Source organism: Epinephelus lanceolatus, chromosome 8 (assembly GCF_041903045.1).
Source record: "Epinephelus lanceolatus isolate andai-2023 chromosome 8, ASM4190304v1, whole genome shotgun sequence".
NCBI lineage: Eukaryota > Metazoa > Chordata > Actinopteri > Perciformes > Serranidae > Epinephelus > Epinephelus lanceolatus.
This window is the reverse complement of record NC_135741.1, coordinates 16784725-16804067: the sequence shown is the minus strand read 5'-3', so window position 1 is coordinate 16804067 and position 19343 is coordinate 16784725. Positions and strand designations below refer to the sequence as shown.

The window sequence follows — 19343 nt, the reverse complement described above, 5'->3', positions numbered from 1 at the left end:
TGTGATATCAATACAAGATCAGTGGCTGGAGCTTCTCGCTCTTGGAGAAACATCTGCAGTGTGTGTGTGTGTGTGTGTGTGTGTGTGTGTGTGTGTTTCATAAAAAGAAACATTTGCAGACAGAAATTCTTGACACGCAAGATCTCGTTGGACAGCGCGGTACTGAATGAATCACAACGTCTGTTTATTGATGATATGCTCGACTGCTTTTCCACTGTGCACAATCCATGTTTTAAAACACTCACTGCTGCTCACTTACAGTACGACAAGAATGAATTCTGGAGCATAAAAAGAGGGGCAGGGGGCAAGATTTCAGAGCACGGTACATAAATATGAGTGAGTTTACATGCACAAAGAGATCCAATGACAAGATTTTTTTTGCTACTTTTGCTTAAAGGCTGGTGGCTGATAGAGGAGCGGGGTTCGGGGGGCAAGGCAGAATTGACAGTTTTACAGTACAGTACTTGGTTTCCATCACATCACCAAAGGGAGAGAAGCAGGCAGACAGTTGATATGCTAAGAAAGAGAGAGAGAAGTAAATGGAAATGATTTATTAAGTACAGGTAGAGATGGTGAGGGACTGAACCTGCAGCACAGGGTCAGAATAGAGGCCACTTGATCCCATTCTGACTGTGTACTCTCACAATCATGACAGAGTGGAAATGTGGTGGATCAGACTGGAAGTCTCAGAATCCAAAGACAATGACGGGGGAGTTGTTACCTATATAGATGAGAGAAGTGTGAAGAGAGGGTCTGTAAAATGGGAGCTGACAGTGGGAGCATCAGGTGGCCAGCCACAAGCGTACACATCTGTGTCTTCTTAAGTTAAAATGTCTTCTGTTTTTTCTTTGTTTCCTTACATCGCACTATAGTATACATACTGTACAACACCCACTGAACTGCCACTGTGTCCCCAGCAGGAGTGAAGAGAACAGAGAGGTGGCGCAGGTTTCTTACACTAACATTCAATACTTAAACACGGGAGGGGACTCGCACTCGAATCACGCACACGCGCGCACACACACACACACACACACACACACACACACACACACACATACGTTCCCACAAATGGAAAGACGGACACATAAGATTTAATGCTTCACAACACAGTCGCGTAATGTACAAGAAACTTCATCTTTAAAAAAAAAGAAATACAGGAACCTTCTTCAGCTATATTACAAATAAAACATTTAGTCCTCTCCGGCGGTTTTTGAAAACACTAAAATATCCTAACCACACATACATACAGTGGTGTTGGTGGCTTGATAGCGTAGTCCTTGTTTTTCTGTGTGTTCGACAGAGACAGGAAGGTACAGAGAGAAGAAGCCGTGTGGTCATGAGAAGATTGAAGTGGCATAGGAAGGATTGAGTGGTCCTTTCAAAAGGGGGAGGAAAAAATAAAAAGAAACAAAAAGTGCCAAGGTAAAGTGAATTCAAGTAATGTGTGCTCTATACACAGGAGAAGGAGGGAGGAGGGAGTGAGTCCTGCGTCTCCGACACGGCCACTACTGGCTCTTCCTGTGTTCAGTCAGGCTCGTCGATGCATCTATGGGTGTTTCTCCGCGGGCGGCTTTGGACAGGACGTCCACCCACTTGGCCTGGAGTTCTGCATCTTGGGCACTTAAGAGCAAAGTTTGCTGGGTGTGACTGAGCCGGAGTGAGTGTTTGATCTCCGATTTCTCGCCTCCTGATGGTGGTACGACGCTCACTTCAAACCCAGGGAGAGGCACCACCCTCGCCCCCTTGGAGTCCTGCAGAAATTAGCAGAATAGGTCAATCAGAGGAAATCTGGTAGCATATAAAATGTTTTGGTTTTTTTTGTAAAGAAACATGCTGCAAATACAGCTTGTGACAGCTTGTCTCTAGAGCTGCAGGAGAATATATTCCACCAGGCACGTATAGTAAACCCTCTGCTCTCCCTTCCCCCTCTTTCTTTCTGTATAATCAGGAAATGCTCGTCCAACTCCCATTAATCCTAATCTTTGGAATGGCAGCTTTCTGCGGTGGGATTGGGATATTAGTCTTGGAAATGAAACCACAGGAGGCTTTAACAGGCTGACTTCCCTTCTGTGCCATCTACTATGAATGACAGACAGAGTCTTTAGCAGAAAAAAAAAGCTTTCTAAACATGATTGCTTTGAGAATCTTCATTTAGAGCAATCATGTAAACCACTTGTGAAATGCATCTCCTTGGAACGTCCAGAGCAGATTTATTGCTGCACACTGAGCCAAGATTTCCAGGAACTACGTTAAAGCCAAAGGGTTGCTACATCTGGTCAGTGCAGAGGAGTTGCACAGTGGAGCAGCACTGCCGACAGCAGCGGTGGCTATACCTGAGGTCAGATTCAGGACAACCAAATCCTCCTGGCCCAAATCTACAGAGCACAGACAGTGTGCAGACAACCTGGCACAGGCAGGATTGGATAGATCTGACTTACAGTACACATGCTCACTGATGTGGCCAGGTGCTATACTGTACATATGTCCCGACTCAGAAGGAGGAAGTATAGAGGGGACAGACGGGTGTAGCAAGAGGATCAGCGAGGTGACTCAGGCACACTGTTAATGTGGCCATGTGGGGGAACTGTAGTGCAATGTTTGACCTTTATTTCTACTATGTTTAACGCAACAGGGGGATCACATGTACTGTCCTAACCTGCTCCATACGTCAGCAAACAGGTTAAGCAACATCTTGCTTACTTGAAAAACGGCTCTTTTTTTGCACACGTGCTCCAAATCCAACCTTTTTTCATTGGTCAAAATCATAATCATCAAAATTGAAGACTGTACATTAAGCTATACAGTTATATACAAGATAGTTTTACCTTTATTTCATAGGACACAGTTAGCTTGAAAGGGAGAGAGACAGTGGGGATGACATGCAGCAAAGGGCCGTGGGCTGGAATCGGACCCACGGCCACAGCGGCAAGGACACAGCCTTTGCACATGGGGTGCCCACTCTACCAGGTGAGCTAGCAGGCGCCATAGTCAAAACTGGCGCTGACGTCCTTAATCTTTCTGTATCCATTTTCCTTCCTGTCAGCACCCAACATGGATTAAGAAAGACTCATTTACGAGGTCGAGGAAACTTAAGAAAATTATGTAACTATGAATAAATAATTTGGACACTTCATTGGCGGAGGGACAAATCACAAACAAAAAAAACTGCTCTGCAACATAGCTTGTAGTTTAACTGGACATTTTTTTGCGTGTGTGCGTGTTAGGAATAGGTGCGAGCGAGCAACCAGGACGAGAAATGTGACCTGCTTCTAAATATGCGGCACAAAGAGGATACAGACATTTCGTGCATGAGACGTATATAAGGTGATAATGCGGACCTGCCAATGCCTACAACCCTCCGTTCACATGAGTCAGCCGTCACTCTGTCACAATTAGTGGAGACTTTAGTCTGCAGTGTAGTTCATAAACTTTACGAATGAACCAGAGAATTGTAGAGCAACACTGGGCGTCATGATCAAAGAATGTTTTTGTATCATGTGTACATCCCCCTCTTTATTTCTCGATATTGCAAACATGCACAGAAGGGTTCAGCATGGGAAAAGCATTGGCTTTTTTATTTTAAGACAGTGTTGGAAGGTTTTCTTTTGCAGCATTTAATTATTATGCCCAAAGGCATTTAAACAAAGTTTTGTGTTGGTGTTTGTGTTATTCTAAATTTAACAAATTTTAATTTTTACTGCAAATGTTTACTGGTCCCAAGGGTCATTTATCGGTCGACTTGGTTACTAATAACTGGTGTTGGCCCTGAAAAAAAATCTCACTCGACCTTTAGTGTAAATACTTAATATATAATCCTTAAATGTGATGATAAAAAACATTGGATATTTTCTAATAAACAGCATAAAACTCTCTCCAAATGTGTTTATGTTAAACTCTTACCTGCCCGTTGCTCTGCAAGTACAGCACCAGTGGCTCAGCCTTGGTGACGGCCACCCACATCTTGGACCAGCTCTTCCCTTTCTCCTGCACTTGAAGGTGGCCACATAGCAGGCAGTTCTCCCCCGTTAGAGATGTCTGTCTCTGAAAAGATAATGTAGAAGTACATGTAAAGAGGTCAATCACACCTTTATATATATATACACTGTACTTATATAACCGTGTTTTGAAAGGTGCTATAAAATACAGTTTATTGTTAATATTAATGATTTAAATAAGCCTGTATCTGAAATCCATCTGAATCATATTTCGGGGATTTGAATTTGACGAGCAACTGACAGCGGAAACATTATGTAACGACAATGTAGGACACAGTGAGATTTGTACATGGACAGGTGTTCAAGCTCCTGCTGCCCCTTGTCTAATCCTCCAATGGCCTACAGCTCCCCCATGTGGTGACTCAGCTCACTGCACTAGAGTGTTTCTGGGGGATCTTGACGCTATAACGGCCTGAATTATTTTAAGACCATTTATATTTAGACAATATAAATAAAAGGTATGATTGTTTGCTTTTCAGTATAGTAAGAGTAGGCTGTACATCCATCCACAACAGCTCAGACAGACAGACAGACAGACAGACACTGGAAGCAACCAGACTGTGGAGTCAGCGGAGACGACTGGTCCTTGTTAAGCCGAGATCTTATTATGATATTACTCAGCAGAGAGGGATTAGTTGATCTTTCAATGTGAATCATAAATGCAAATGCACTGCACGTGCACAATGTGTGTTTATGTGTGTGTGTGTGTGCGATGACTTCACACAACACAGTGACTTTTAGTATTCGACACAGAGAGTGTACCGGACTTATGAGTAAACTACTGTGGCTTCTTCCTCTCTCTTTGTTGCCAGCAGCGCAGTCTGGCTGCTGAACCCTGGTTGACACTGACTGCTGGTATACTGGGAGACATGGATCTCATTGGACTGGCATGAATCGAGGCAGAAAACTGTTATGCACATGCTGTTAAATGTTTCTCTGTGTGTGTGTGTGTGTGTGTGTTCTTGTTTTTGTTTGCCTTGGAGTGTGTGTCTCACCTCAGGCGCAGCTTTCCTCTTCTGTTCACTAACACCTAGAGTCTCCAGGCTGAGGCTGGCTTCGAAACACTCCGGGCACACTCGGCTTGTTTTGTTGTCCAAGGTCTTTGAACACTTTGCACAGATGGCCTGCAGAAGGACAGAGACAGAAAGAGAGATGGCGTTGAGGAGCCGCTCGGTTGTTAACAGTTAATTGTCCGAGAGAAATGTTTCCACTTGTTCCCTGACTTCTCTCTCTCTCTCTCTCTCTCTCTCTCTCTCCATCCTTTCATTTCTAACTGACAGTGTCTACATTTCCCCTGTCCCATCTGTGCTCACCGCTCCGCAGGACTTGCAGTGGTGTTTGCGCTTGGTGAAATTGAAGCTCTCGTTGCAGCCTTTACACGTTTGCTTCTCTTTGTCCTTTTTCCTGGAACTCTTCTGGAAAACATAACAAAAAGAAAACACAGGATTCACGTGTCAAGGTCGTCGGTCTGTTCAGTTTCAGCACGACTGAAGGAATGTCTAACGGCTCGTCTTGCTTCATTCTTTGTTTGTCTGGCTGCACGTCTTCCATTTCTCCTTTCTTTTAACAAAGACACAGACAGATTGACACTAAAAGAGACACACTATCCTTCTCTGAAAGACAATGGAGGTCAGATGGAGGTGTCCACAACAGCACAGGCTGTCGGGTTGTTATTATAGATGCGTCGTGGGGTAAAGAGTGAAATCATCTTACTTTATAATGATGATAACTCTGTCTGTGGGTGTGTCTGTTCCACGTTTTTTTCCTCACTGACTTGGTCAATCCATGTGAAATTTGGCACAGTGGTAGAGGGTCATGGGAGGATGCGAATGAAGCAATATTACATCAGTTGGCCAAAGGGGGGCGCTATAGCAACCGGTTGAAATTGCAAACTTTGAATGGGCATATCTCATGCCCCGTGTGTTGTAGAGACATAAAACTTTGCACAGAGATGCTTCTCCTCATGAGGAACAAATTTGCCTCAAGAACCCATAACTTGCGGTTACATAGATTTTCCGCCATTTTGAATTTTTTGAAAAACACTTCAAATCGATCTCTTCCTAGGAAGTTTGACCGATCTGCATGAAACTCGGTGAACATAATCTAGGGACCAATATCTAAAGTTCCCTCTTGGCAAAAGTTGGCAAACTTGCTAAAACTGAGCTTCTATAAGGCAATGAATATTGCGGAGGGCGTGGCTCATCACATAAAGCTGTATAACATCTCAAGGGTTTCACCGATCACCACACAACTTTGTAGGCATATGACCACACATAATCTGAGGGGACCCCTCCATTATTGACCCCATCAAACAAAATGGGGGCGCTACAGAGCTAATTTCTTATCTAGGCCTAACTGCCATATCGGTTTTTACTAAACTTGGTAGATATGTAGAACAGGACGCCTCAAGGTGACTGGAGTGGGCAACTGTGCACTCAATGGGTATGGACTAGTATTCTTTTAATACAGATAACATGACATCAGCCACATTTTCTGTTCACTGCTATAGGTTCAAGCTCTCTGTTTCAATTTAATGCCTGTTTTCACTTCATTAGCCTGATTAGGCCTCCTCTCATGGCGCAGACTGAAATCCGCCTGGAGGAATTTACTCAGGGGGAGAGGAAATAGCATAGTGTAAACATGACCTGCAGCAGGCTAGCGGGCTAACAAGGGTCTGTCACTGCTGTTGAACACACCACACATGAGCAGCATCCTTTCATCTCTGCCATTTGTATTATTAGTTGTTTTCTAAAGTTATAAAACAAGGATATAGACAAAGTATATTTCCTGTGTGTAAAGTCACTTCCACCCCTTCTCTCAAACTAGCTGGACACTCAAGAATGTCAAGAAACAAGAAGCTGTGCATTCCAATACTGATACTACCATACCATTTAGCATGTTAGAAAAAGATTTAGTATGTTCCAGTGTGTGGTATGTCAAGTGCATTACACTAAAAATACCAGGATGTTCTACTAAATCCAGTTGTGTTCTGCAGCCAGCATGCTTTTCTGGCTATTCTGACCCACAATCATCTCTGCAGCAGAAGATACGACACATCGACTCAGCTGCAGACAGATGACAGCTCATTAACAGCTGTCAGAAGCCACAATGACCAATGACTGTGCGATCAAGTGATTGATGACCAGTGGAATAGCTACTAATAACAGGAATATTGATTGTTTAAGTGCACAAAATAACCACAGAGACTACTTGCAACAAAGGGGACATAATTATGAAAATAACGACAGAGAACTGCATGTGTAGTTTTACTGTCGTACTTATAAGATGATAGAATCTACAATGTATGCAGTTAAAACTACACACATTGCAAAGTAACAACAGCAGAGCTTCAGCAGTCTTTCATTTATTCCTAAGGTAGCAAATATATAAGCACGAGGGTCAGTGTTCAAGGTGCAATGGTATGACAAAGTAGTCCTGATTGTTACTATTACTTTGTAAGGGCAGCTGCAAAAAGTGGAGAAAAAAAAAAGTATGTGATTCGTGATGCACTCAAGGTTCCTAACTGAGTGAAGTGACCCGAAAGAATCGAAGTGGCAGCCATGATAAGAGCTCTACTCTAAATGTTAAGGGAAGGTGCTTCAGTGGCTCCTGTCTTATCTCCTTTAGCATAGGGTTCACTGGAGCATCCTTTATGAGAGGAAAGGAGATAATGCCGTCCCACAATGCCACGTGGCATTTAAAAAACGCATCGAGAACAAACTATTGGCCTATCTTGCATAGAATCAACAGTTGTTTCCGTGCAATCGTACTAAACAGGATTCATGTCATGAGTGGACAGGATGAAGGTTTTGTACTGCAGCACAGTGACAGCAAAGTCTACTCTATTCTATATGATTTCCAACTTAAAGTAGTTTTTTCATTTGCCGGGCTGTCCATGTTTATAAAGCCTGCATGAAACAACATATCGAAGATGTGTTTTTAGTCGTCCATCTTGTAGTTTCAGCACTGCAGACCCACATCAATAACATCCGCCATCGGATAATTACAGAGCTTAGTTTAGCTGCAGTTGGATTCTCTCAGTGCCACAGTCGTCTTCATGAATTCACATCCTCCTTTCATCTCATGACATTTTCCAATGAGATCAAGGAAAAGTGTTTAGTAAAAGACAACCGCAGCCATGGACTAGACCTCGCATAATTGTGCCAGGATAGCTCCACTCAACTTCAACCTGAGCAAAGCTTCAATCAGCGAGAATGATTGCAAACACCTGCACAGGGCTGCACACTTTAACACCATCATCAGAGGCAGGTAACGTTATCAGGAAACAACAGCTAACTAACACCACGTGTGCTAGCTGATGGCATCAGTTAGGTGTGACATCATCAGACTGATGCAACAGTGCAATCAGCTGGCACACCTACTGTTTCTTGACATCTCAGCAGTCTTCTAGCAGCTCAGAAAATCTTTCAGTTATAGAAACTTGGGCAGCAAATAGAAACAAAATGCAAATGAGCTGTTCATAATGCACTAGAATCCCTTTTAGTAAGTTAATAAAAGGTACAGAGTGCTTACAGTGCAAATTGTATCTTCAAATCAGCCATTTTACCAGATATTTAGAAAACACTTATTTTACATTTATTAATTAAACCATAAATATTAAGCCTTAAAGGTAAAAACTAGATTAACAGCAAGGCAAAGCGGGCAAATGGCCTGGGGCCCCCAAGGCTTAATGTTCAGAATGTGGCAATTTGTTTGTGGTAATTTGATTAACTGCAAATTAGTTTGGTGGCACTGTGTGCACAATCAAAGTACACTGTACTCGCTTGACCAGAACAAAGAAGTAAATCGGAGAAATAGAACATTATTTTCTGATTGTGACACAGCGCTTATGTATCAACAAATACACACACAAACATCTCTGTGTAACCCTGCAGGAAGGTGCTGCATTACTGGATTCTGTGTGAATTCAGCTGAAGCGTATGCTTCTTCCTGTTTACTTGGCTTCTCTGCTCTGTGAGTGTGTGTTTCAACCTTGCCCTGGATCAATCAGACGCACAGACCTGCAACTTTCACCCACAGAGCAGAGGAGAGAGGCAGAGACAGCGGTGTATGGCGTAGTCGCTACGATTTTAGCGACCACTACCCAAAGGTTGACACCCAGAGACTTCCTGAACGAACCAAAATAGGATGAAAATAAGAAAATACAGGCAGAGGGAAGGATTTCTGCAGATAAGGGCACGGCTAGTGGGTCATAAGTGATGACTGAGAGGGATTCCTTTTGTGTGAGTCGATGTTTTGTTTTTTGTTTTTTAGGAAAATCCTGCATTGTATGCCTTCAAGACGCCATTTTTAGAGGAAAAATCTAGTTTTACAGAAGTTATTTTTACACTTCATATTACACTTAAATGGTGCATATTCCTAAATACATAAGCGCTTAATCAAGTTACAAGCTAGCTACTAGTAACTAACTAATACACACACAACATACAGACTGTAGAAGAATGAGGGAGCTCCATAAGGGCCCACGGGTATTTATTGCCATGGACTAATTCGGCTCACATTACAGTACCTAATTTTGGAAATGAGATTTTTAGACACAGTTCTCATTTGTTTACAGTAATTTATAATCTAATAACATAATTTATCAACCGGTGCTCCTCACAGTAGGTGCAAAAACTGTTATTTCTATATATGTAATAGTATCTTACCCTTTCATGCAGTCTTTCACCGTCTGAGTCGATGGATGTGTTGCACCAGGGACCCTGAGGAGAAGTAAAACACACATTGAGCACCAGCAGCTCCTGCCTGAAGACAGATATCTCCACCACTAGGTGTCAGTCTGCTCCTTCTGAATCAAGTCTTCTGGCCTGTGTCAAGTTACGCTTGGCCGGTGTCCAGCTCCAGTCGGCCCAAAGTGGGTCAAAGCAGATCCATAAGAGTTTTGTATACACTTTGACTTGGGCTTTCCCTATTAGGTCATGAGAGAGTTCTGGGAGAGGAGACTCACAGACGCTACGTGTGCAACTGTCAGGGATGGAAAGAAAGAGCTTCTTTATGTGTGTGTTTTGTGTGTATGATAGTACTACATCCATAGATGGGAGAGCGGCTCAGGCAGACAAAGGCCAGACTATGACGGACTTGTTTAGTGTACCACAAGCCTCTTGTGATTCATTGCACAGGATGAGCCACTAATTGAGCGATCAATGCGCTGATTGATCAGGGGTGGGTGAGTTAGACTGACCGGTGACTCAGGGGGGTGGTCATCTTCCCGGGAGAAGGAGCTGTTGAAAGCTTTATTGAATGTTTCGCTGTTTTGTTTGTGCCGTTCGATCGTGGCCAGGATCACCTGAGAGTCAGAAGAGATTTAGAGGACAGTGGAAGAGGGATGGAAAGAGAGGAGGACACAAAAAGAAATGGATTATTGATCAGACACATTGACATTTGAATTTATTTATTCTCTTTGTACTTGTCCCGAAACGAGGGTCAGATTATTACATGCTAAATTGCAGAATTACAGCATGATGAAAAGGATTAGAGTGGAAAAGAAGAAGATGAAGGCAGACAGAAAGCCAACTTTCCTTTCCCTGTCTGATTAGGAAACAAAGGCAGCGTGTGTGGCGTGCTGTCTGGCCTGGCCACGCAACAAATGGATGACACCAGCAATGACATCACAGTCCAAAAGCATCATGGTCCTACTGCTACAGCCTCATGGTCAGTGTCCGAGCCCAGAGACCAGCCCTGCTAGTAGTGCGTAACCTTTTCTTCTCTCTCCAAAATCTTTTAAGTTATTCCACTACTATTTTCTGAATGCTTGCTCTGTTGATTTAGCACCCATTTCATGCTCACACACAGACTAAAAACACACATTAAACCTCCCAAACCTCCTCTGTAATGCACCAGCCTGCAAAATGTTATAATCAGCTTTGCTCTGCTGTAATGGGCTAAATGAGCAATAATGAGGAGCTTTATTAGAGAATATAATTCCCAAACACACTGAATGAGTGTGGGGAGGAAATCTTTGCTAATTCTATTCTCTAATAAAGTAGAACTACCAAAGGCACAGGCCCAAAATACTGCACACAGCGTGCATGGGTGACTAAGACCGTGTGTGTGTGCATATGTGCGTGGGTGTACTACTGTAGCTATGCAAGCATGTGTGTGATCCTTGCCTGAATCCAATCTTCTTTCTCCTCTGCTGTCCTGTAAAGCAAATAAAACATCATGGGATTATTTTAAAAAAGCAATGGCTTGGATTATTGCAATATTCACCTTAGACCATGCTAGCAGACATGAAATAATCATAATCTAAACCAGCTTAGTTTGTTGGCTAGGTATTTGAGGTAGCACATGCATCTTTGTAAGTGTAAGTAGTTGTGTCTAGCTACTGTATTTACAGCAGCAGCTAGCTTGTAACGAAGCTAAGTGGCTAACTTTGTGTTAGCAGTTGTTCAGACTGCTGGACATGCTACTGACCTAGCTAGCTAACAGCTAAGCTGATTTGTGAGCTCTGGTTAGCATCAAAGTAAGAGCCACACTTAACAGCAACAATTAACTGGTTAATTCAGATTTACCTCTGCAGTGTTTTGACTTTAAATATATTTCACAGACAAAGACAGACAACTCAGAAGAGCAAATACGCAGAGTACTTTCTTGAGCTAACACAAGCTAGCTCGTTCGCTTGTTAGCTAGTTGGGCCTGCTAAAGTGACAGGTGATAATACCACAGTTATGAAAAGTGATATTATGAAATAAAAGTCACTGTGTAAAAGAAATTGTGATATTATTTTAAAGTTTTACTGGTAAAAATAACATCTTTTAAATTGTACTATGGGGTGATACGAGCTGTTTTTAATTTTAAACAGACTAAACTAGAGTTATAAAACAAAATTTATTTAACGAAATAATTATGAACTCCAACTCCGTTAAAAGGCCTATAATAATAATAATAATAATAATAATAATAATAATAATAATAGTAAAATAACATTTCATAATAATAAAATGAGCTGTAGAGTATTTTGCAATTTATATAGTTATGCCTTCTTATGATTTTTAAGGGATAGTTCGCATCTTTTTAAATGGGATTATGCGAACAACTAATCCATGGACAGTACATACAGTATATGTCAGTTGGCACACACCCACTTTGGAGAAGCAGGAAGGGGTACAACCACTGAAGGTATAGCAATGTACTGCTGGGGAGGGCTCAGCAAGAAAAACACATTTTACCCACCTAAAAAGTCCCATTTAAAAAAATTCTTCAACACTTTAAGTGTGCTATATTGAGAATATTTTCACCACTTTACCTTTCCGTCAGACAGTAAAATGTACGAAGGGAAACGAAGGCTGTTGGAATGTTTTTCTCAAAGCCAGACTCCATTGTGAAAAACAGTAAATTAACTTTGGCATAAAAAAAAAAGAAAAAAAAAAAAGAAAGTTAATTCGATTCACCCAAGTCACACAATAACACAAACAAACTGATCAAGGCAGCAGTGCGCCTATGCCAACAACTCCCATGTTCAGTGAGCTAAAATTACAGTTTTTGACGAAGGAATCTGGTGGCTTTGACGGGAACATATATGGGGAACTGTTAACAAATTATCGGAGCAGGCTGTGTGATGGTATAGTAAAGGGGTAAAAAATACTCTTAATATTGCATACACTTGCACTGTTATAGATTTCTTTTTGGTGGGACTTTTTTAAGCAGCTAAAACACATTTTGCTCCTGCCCCCTGATCCACAGCAATACATTGCCTAGCTTCTGTGTCGGTACTCCTGCTGCTTCTCCAAACTGGATGTGTGCTGACTGCCATCAACTGTAGGTAATACACTGACTATACAACCACACTTCAAAAATCAGAACTATCCCTTTACATAAAGTCTTATTTCTCATAATTCATTTACTACTGAACACTTTGTGAGCTCAGTATAAATGAACTGCATTTTATACGGTAACAGCACATTTTCAAATGTCAGCTCAGAGTCTGTAGATTCAGATATCTTTACCTGGCTTGCAGCTCCAGTGAACGCTGCTTGCCAATGATGGCAAATGTGTGAGGAAGGTTCTGCTTCACATTCTCCTGCACCTGAAGTCAAGACACAGAGGAAATTGGATTTGCAGCCACCCGAATAAATAAAAGGCCAGGGAAGAAAATAAAAGACATCTAACAGGATGAGAAAGCGGAACCGCACCTCCATGCCGGCGATATCAATCTTCTCTCTGACACTGAACTTCTGTCCCATCAGTCTGAGTTTAGGCACGCAGTATAGCACCATATTGTTGAACTAGATCAGAGACAGATGATGCAGTTGATGAGAGGTACAGATAATAAGACTCATATAAAGATCGTCCTTCAGTGTGGTATTTCTCAATTTCACACTTTAGTTTTCTTACCAAGTAGAGGTATCGGTCTTGTGCTGTTCCGTTTTTGGCTGACATCTTCTTGATATGTCCTTCTTTGATGAGCTCATTGGCTGGGTTAACTATGTCCTCCTCTCCTCCGAGCCTCTCATAAACCTCCAGCAGTTTGTGCATCTTCTCCTGCAAACAAAAGGCAACAGGAGAATGAGAACAGCAGAGGCAGAAGCTTGAGAGTGGGAAGACAGATGGAGCTTTACACCAAACTCCACCAGAGGGGGTTATTTTATTATCAAGTAAGCCTCTCATTCATTCATGGGTTTCCCAGCAAGGCAGGAATGCAGGTATTATATTTTGTTATTGATCCACAAGAGCATTTGTCTGCTTGAGTTGTTTTTAAGGATGTGAGATGCGAGCGAGATGGCCAGACAGAGGAAAGAGAAGAGGAGGATGAGTGTTAAAAAGTCAGGCTTCCGCAAGCTGTGAAACTCGAGGCAGGAAACAGCAACTTCCTGTCTGTACTAATTCAACTTGTTCACTCCCTCAGACAAACACATGCAATGTTGCTGACTGACAGAGCAGCATCAGCAACTATTTGATTGAGTAACACATTAGCTGGTTTGTCTAAAGCTCAATGAGACAGCAAAGGGAGTGTTGAAAAGAGTTTGGAAAGAAATGACGACAAAAAGAAGAAATGCGAGACAGTGAAGCATAGTGTCGATTCAAAGTCTTACCATTTTCCTGATTGCTGCATTGGAATGGTTAGCTGCAGTCGAGATTAGCTCCAGTGCCTCTGTAACAAGCATTCACATATAAGATGTTAGCATAAAATCCAGCATTAACAACGATAAGATCATGGTGAAGTAAAACAGAATCGAGCACATTAGTACAGTTGTAGCTCACTGAAAAACAAGAATTGTCAGAAGTGTCACACTCGCTATATCATATAAATTAACAGATAAAAAGCCTAACATGCACTGTCTTAACATTAAACACACTGCATGCATTAGGCTGGCTTTTAGCCAGCAGAGAGCTTTGTGAGCACCTGAGTCAGCCATCTTAATCATGGCCTACATAAACAGAAGAGACACTCAGCCGGAGGAAATGAGGCCAAAATAACTGTGATGAACTGCTTTTTCAACTGGAGAGGATGAGAGAAAAACCCCTCCACAGACTCCAAACACCACAGTGTGGTGAAGTTAATGCTCAGGTAAATGGAAACGCGGATGTGGGAGGACATCAGATCACATAAAATGGAATTTTGGGGCATGAAGAGAGAGGCAATGACGTAGAATGTGCAATCAGTCTCTACCAGGCAGGAGGTGAGCTGCACACAGAGAGTCACACTAACTACTGTGTAAACGAGGCACTGGATGTTCTGCCATCGATTCCATGATAGATTAAATTATCCTGTTAACCTAATGAGGGCATTACTGAGGCTACAGTACGTCTCTCTCCACACAACACAAAAACTGTTTATCTTAAAGACCAACACCTAATTTTATTTTATTTCATCGCATTGATTCTTGTTGGTGTATAATGCAGAAGGAATACTTCACCTCCCAAATGACCACTTGTATATCGATAAAAAAGGTGATTTTTTTCCAACAATACAAATATTGTGTGCAAAAATCACTTTTGCTAGCTTGTGTGAGTCTCCTTGCATGTCAATTAAAGGGAGACTTTGCCCATTTTCAAAATTTATTCTTGTTATTTCTATGGTCTAAGACACTCCAAAAATATTAGTTAACATGAACAACTAAAACTCAAATTTGTGATGTCACAAATATAAAGTCTGAAGCTGCTCTACAGACAATGTATTACGAAAGCTGTTTTAGGGTGCTTTCACACCTGCCCTGTTTGGTTCGGTTCAATCAAACTCAAGTTCGTTTGCCCCCTAAGTGCGGTTCGTTTGGGCAGGTGTGAACACAGCAATTACAATCAGGTGTGCACCAAAACAACCGGACCGAGACCTTTTTGAAGAGGTGGTCTTGGTCTGGTTACAAACGAACTCTGGTGCGGTTCGTCTGTGGTGAAAACAACCTCCATCTGAACCAACTACAGTCCCATGACACATTGTTTGGGTTAAACATGAGCATGTTACAGTCCTGGAGGATTATTAATGTGCACCTCCTCCTGTACTGCCTTAATATGCACATTCAGCACATCCAATGCATCAAAACATTGTTTTCTAGTTGGAGCCGCGCCTCGTTTTCAAACTGTATGGTTTGACTAAAATGAACAATGACAGCAATATAGTCCATGATGAGCAGCGCTAAAATCAACCTGTGTAGTTGTCCCTCCATTGTGACATTAGAAAGTGTCACATTTATCTTGCAAGTGTGCTCTTCTTCAACGTTTTGTTTACTTCCTGGATTTTTTCCACATGGAAATTCTGGCCAATCAAGAGCAGCTTTCTCGTGCAAGGCATTTTATCTGGTCCACTTAAAAATGCTGCCGTGAGAACACGAACCAACTCTAGGCAATTATGCAGCTTTGTAACAAATTAGTCCCTGATCCAGACCAAAGCAAGACAACTCTAGGTCTGAACGCACTCTAAAATGACGCTGAGAGCACCCAGGAAAATGTTCTGAGTATGTAGGCACATTTTCTGTCTCAGGATTGAGAACACTACGATAGAATAAAGGTCATTTGAGTATAAAAAAGTTTGAGACTTATCTCTGGTTTCTTGCTTTGAGAGAGAGTAGCTCATGTTCACAAATATTGAATGAACTTTTCTAGGCCATGGAAATAACGCACTGGAATTCTTAGTTTTAGTGTTTAGCTCCTTTTAAGCAAGTTCAGCTGGCCCTCCTCTAAAAACTAAAAAGACTAAAAGACTGATAAAGACTGTGATGCATTTGTTTGTTGCACTTTTAAGAAAGTCAGTTTATGGAATCTTATCTGTGTCTTTCTGGAACGTAAATGCCAAATGGAAAAAATGTGATGATATTCATTGCAAAGAACTGTGGAAACAATGAATTAAAGTATTATCAAGGCTAAATCTCATCAACTGGCTCCTTAACAAGGTTTGTTTAAAAGTGGAGCAGCAAGGAGCGACATCTAGAGAGGGTCAGCGTTCTCAAACAAGATGTGTTCACATACAACAAGGTGAAATGACGCACGATAGTTCACAGACGGGGGAGAGTGGCTGTGACAGGGAGAGCAGATATAGACAGTGTACGACCGCTCAGACAGTCTTTTAAATCTTATCAGGAGCTCCAGTTTTACTTTGTTTCCTTCAGACCTGCTACTGTCTACTCCTCCACAGCCACAGAGCTACATAACTCAGGGTGAACACAAATGCTCATCTGTGCATTATGAACTCGAGTGGACGTGTCTTTGCTTCACCTGCACTTTCTGGAATGTAAGTCTGCATGGGTTCACCTCCTGTCAGCTCTTTGCATTGACATTATTGTGTTCATGCCACCTCTAATTACTGCATAAAGTTTAGCTGAATGGCAGCACTCACATTTGGAAATCCAAACCAAGTCTAGACATTTGCTCTTTATCTTTATGAGGACATTGGTATCTAGACGTTTCTTATTTTTCTATTTAGTTTAAAATAGGTAATGAACTACTTCATGTAATGCTGTACGTTTATTTTTAAGTTTGTTTTCAGTCAAACTTTGTAAAAATAAAAGACAAAAACTATTGTGAGTGCATCAAACCATGAACCCTGTGGTGGGTTTTGACAGACCCAGACCCAGACACCAAGATACACGTGCTATATTCGCACCTCGGCTATCAAAACACTAATAGGTGAAAGTTAAAACTAAATAAAGGTTGACAGGAAGACAGACGACTAACTGAAAGATTCCTCTGCAACCTGCAGTTGACCAGTGGTGAAAGAGCAGTGCGTGCTTCACAGTGAAAACAGAGGGTCTAATGTCTCACTCTCTGCGTCTTTTCGGTCCAGAGCGTCTTCAGGCAGCTTCTTCAGGTAGTCTTTGAGCAGCAGCTCGTAACGAGGAATCCTCTGGACCGGCTCCAGCATGTGGTGCTGCAACGTCAGGTTCCCACACACATCCTGTTTCTGTCGGTCCAAACATAGAACAAAGATTTGAGCTGATTAATAGTAAAAACTTCAAATTTGTAAAGAACACTTTATCTTTAAGTACAGTGAATTTCCAGCACAGAGCTTTTATTTTGAAGTGCCCTTTTCTGCTGTAGAATGAGACAGCTGCTTAACAGAGACAGCAAACTAGCTCGACACATCACCAAACACAAGTATGACGCTGAAAACATTAAACTGTGTGGACCTTGAACTAATGACTGAGGAGAAATCTGAACCCTGTGGCTGGACCAGTTGAAAACCACTACAAGAGAAACAAAAATGCTCCTAAAACCAGTTATGAATCAGAGTATACTAGTCATAGACAATCATTAGAAACATATGACCAGGTTTTTCCTAGTACACACAGTTGTGCATGAGAAGAGGAAAACGAACTAACAAACAGCAGAGGGGGTATCCAATTGGACGACGACAAACAGAGACACCTACCTGTATATTCTGGACCACACTCTTGAACTGTGAAGACCGCTGCGTCCAGGTGTTGACCAGGTCCATGGCTCGGTCAAAGTTCTTCACATACTCTCCGTACATCTTCATGAACGGAGCCAGTTTCTGGAGGATGTCTCCAATACGAGGGTTGGAGTCCCTACAGCAAACATAGCAAACATACGGGTTAATCAAAGGGTGAAGTCAAAATTCAGAATCTTACAGTAGGTGCTGCTTTCCTCCAGAACTTCATAGTTTTCATACAGTAGTATGAATCTGTGTGATGGATAGACAGGATGTAGAGGAACATGATACTGTGCAGTGTATGTTGTATTGATTTGACAGTTATTTGAAACCTCTTTTTTATGTCATATACAGTATCTTGTTTGTAGAAGAAGAAAACAAGTATTATCACCATTTTGTCTTTTTATTCTAGTATTTGTTTAACTTCCAGGTGGCTCTTACATGTAAACTAATCAAGTCACAAAACTAATTCTGTTAGCTACATTGTCACATCTACTTCCTGTAGCTTCCACTTCATCTTAAAGGGAAGTTCAGCTTGTCAGAGTTTTTATTTTATCTCTTGACAACGGGCATTTTGAAATGTTCAGTTCAGAGGAATGAAATTATGAAATGGTTTACCATCGGACATTACATGTTTAACAAGTGCAGCTGCTTTTGAAAAGAGGTTGACACCAGCTCATCTCAAATAAGTTTGTTACATAATATCTGACTGTATGAACCTTTATACGACACTCTCTTGGTCTTTTTATCCTCTCAATCACTGTATATGCTGTTTTTTGAAATACTGCCATCACCTTTGGGCTGTAGATTTATTTATTTTTTTCTGATAATTTAGATATAGTGAGATTACGTGTTGTCGTTGTTGTAATTGTTGCCATTAGTAGTTTTATTGTTGTTAACTGTTTTTTTTTTGTTTTTTTCTTATTGGTTTTGTGGTTTTCCTGTTTTCTTGTTGTATTTTGTTCCTTGAATTGTTGTTAGCATTGTAACCTCACAGCAAGAAGCTTCCTGGTTTGAAATAAAGGCGAGGCAGCCCCTCTTTGCGGAGTTTGCATGTTCTCCCTGTGTCAGTGTGAGTTTTCTCTGGGTACTCCAGCTTCCTCCCACAGTCCAAAGACATGCGGGTTAATTGGTGACTCTAAGGCCCTGTTTAGACAACGGTTTCTCTAAGAACGGAAAAATCTGTCCTTTGCGTTTTAAAAAAGCTTCTGTGTTTATATGACGACGTTATTGAAATGATCCCCGTTCACACGGAGCCGCAAAATCTACTGGAAACGCTGTAGTATGCACGCCAGGCCAATGGATGGCAGTGTCAATTTGCAAAGCAACACCACGGCATGACGCCATGCGCCTGCGCTGAAGCGCCTTCCTCTACCACGTGGTGATTACAAACTAAAACAAAGAAGACACAATGGCGTGGAAAGCATGCACGACGAGGTGGAGTTGCTACAGTAACAGATCTACACTTCACTTCAAATCAACAGGGTGAGCAGCACAAACAG

The 19343-nt window shown here is 41.7% G+C and overlaps 1 protein-coding gene across 2 annotated transcripts in view; it reads right to left on the bottom strand.

Moving 5' to 3' along the window:
• Nucleotides 1-725: 725 nt before the first annotated feature.
• Nucleotides 726-19343, bottom strand: part of fgd (faciogenital dysplasia) — an 87180-nt gene continuing 68562 nt past the window's right edge. For both annotated transcript variants that reach the window (XM_033629097.2, XM_078169915.1), the window contains exons 7-19: nucleotides 17821-17977; nucleotides 17214-17352; nucleotides 14051-14109; nucleotides 13353-13499; nucleotides 13151-13243; nucleotides 12965-13044; nucleotides 11129-11159; nucleotides 10201-10305; nucleotides 9668-9721; nucleotides 5312-5413; nucleotides 4994-5122; nucleotides 3904-4044; nucleotides 726-1754 (exon numbers count right to left, since the gene is read on the bottom strand). In XM_033629097.2, the coding sequence (XP_033484988.1) occupies nucleotides 1509-1754; nucleotides 3904-4044; nucleotides 4994-5122; nucleotides 5312-5413; nucleotides 9668-9721; nucleotides 10201-10305; nucleotides 11129-11159; nucleotides 12965-13044; nucleotides 13151-13243; nucleotides 13353-13499; nucleotides 14051-14109; nucleotides 17214-17352; nucleotides 17821-17977 (1483 nt within the window). In that variant the 3' untranslated portion in view covers nucleotides 726-1508. The remainder of the gene's footprint in view (nucleotides 1755-3903; nucleotides 4045-4993; nucleotides 5123-5311; nucleotides 5414-9667; nucleotides 9722-10200; nucleotides 10306-11128; nucleotides 11160-12964; nucleotides 13045-13150; nucleotides 13244-13352; nucleotides 13500-14050; nucleotides 14110-17213; nucleotides 17353-17820; nucleotides 17978-19343) is intronic.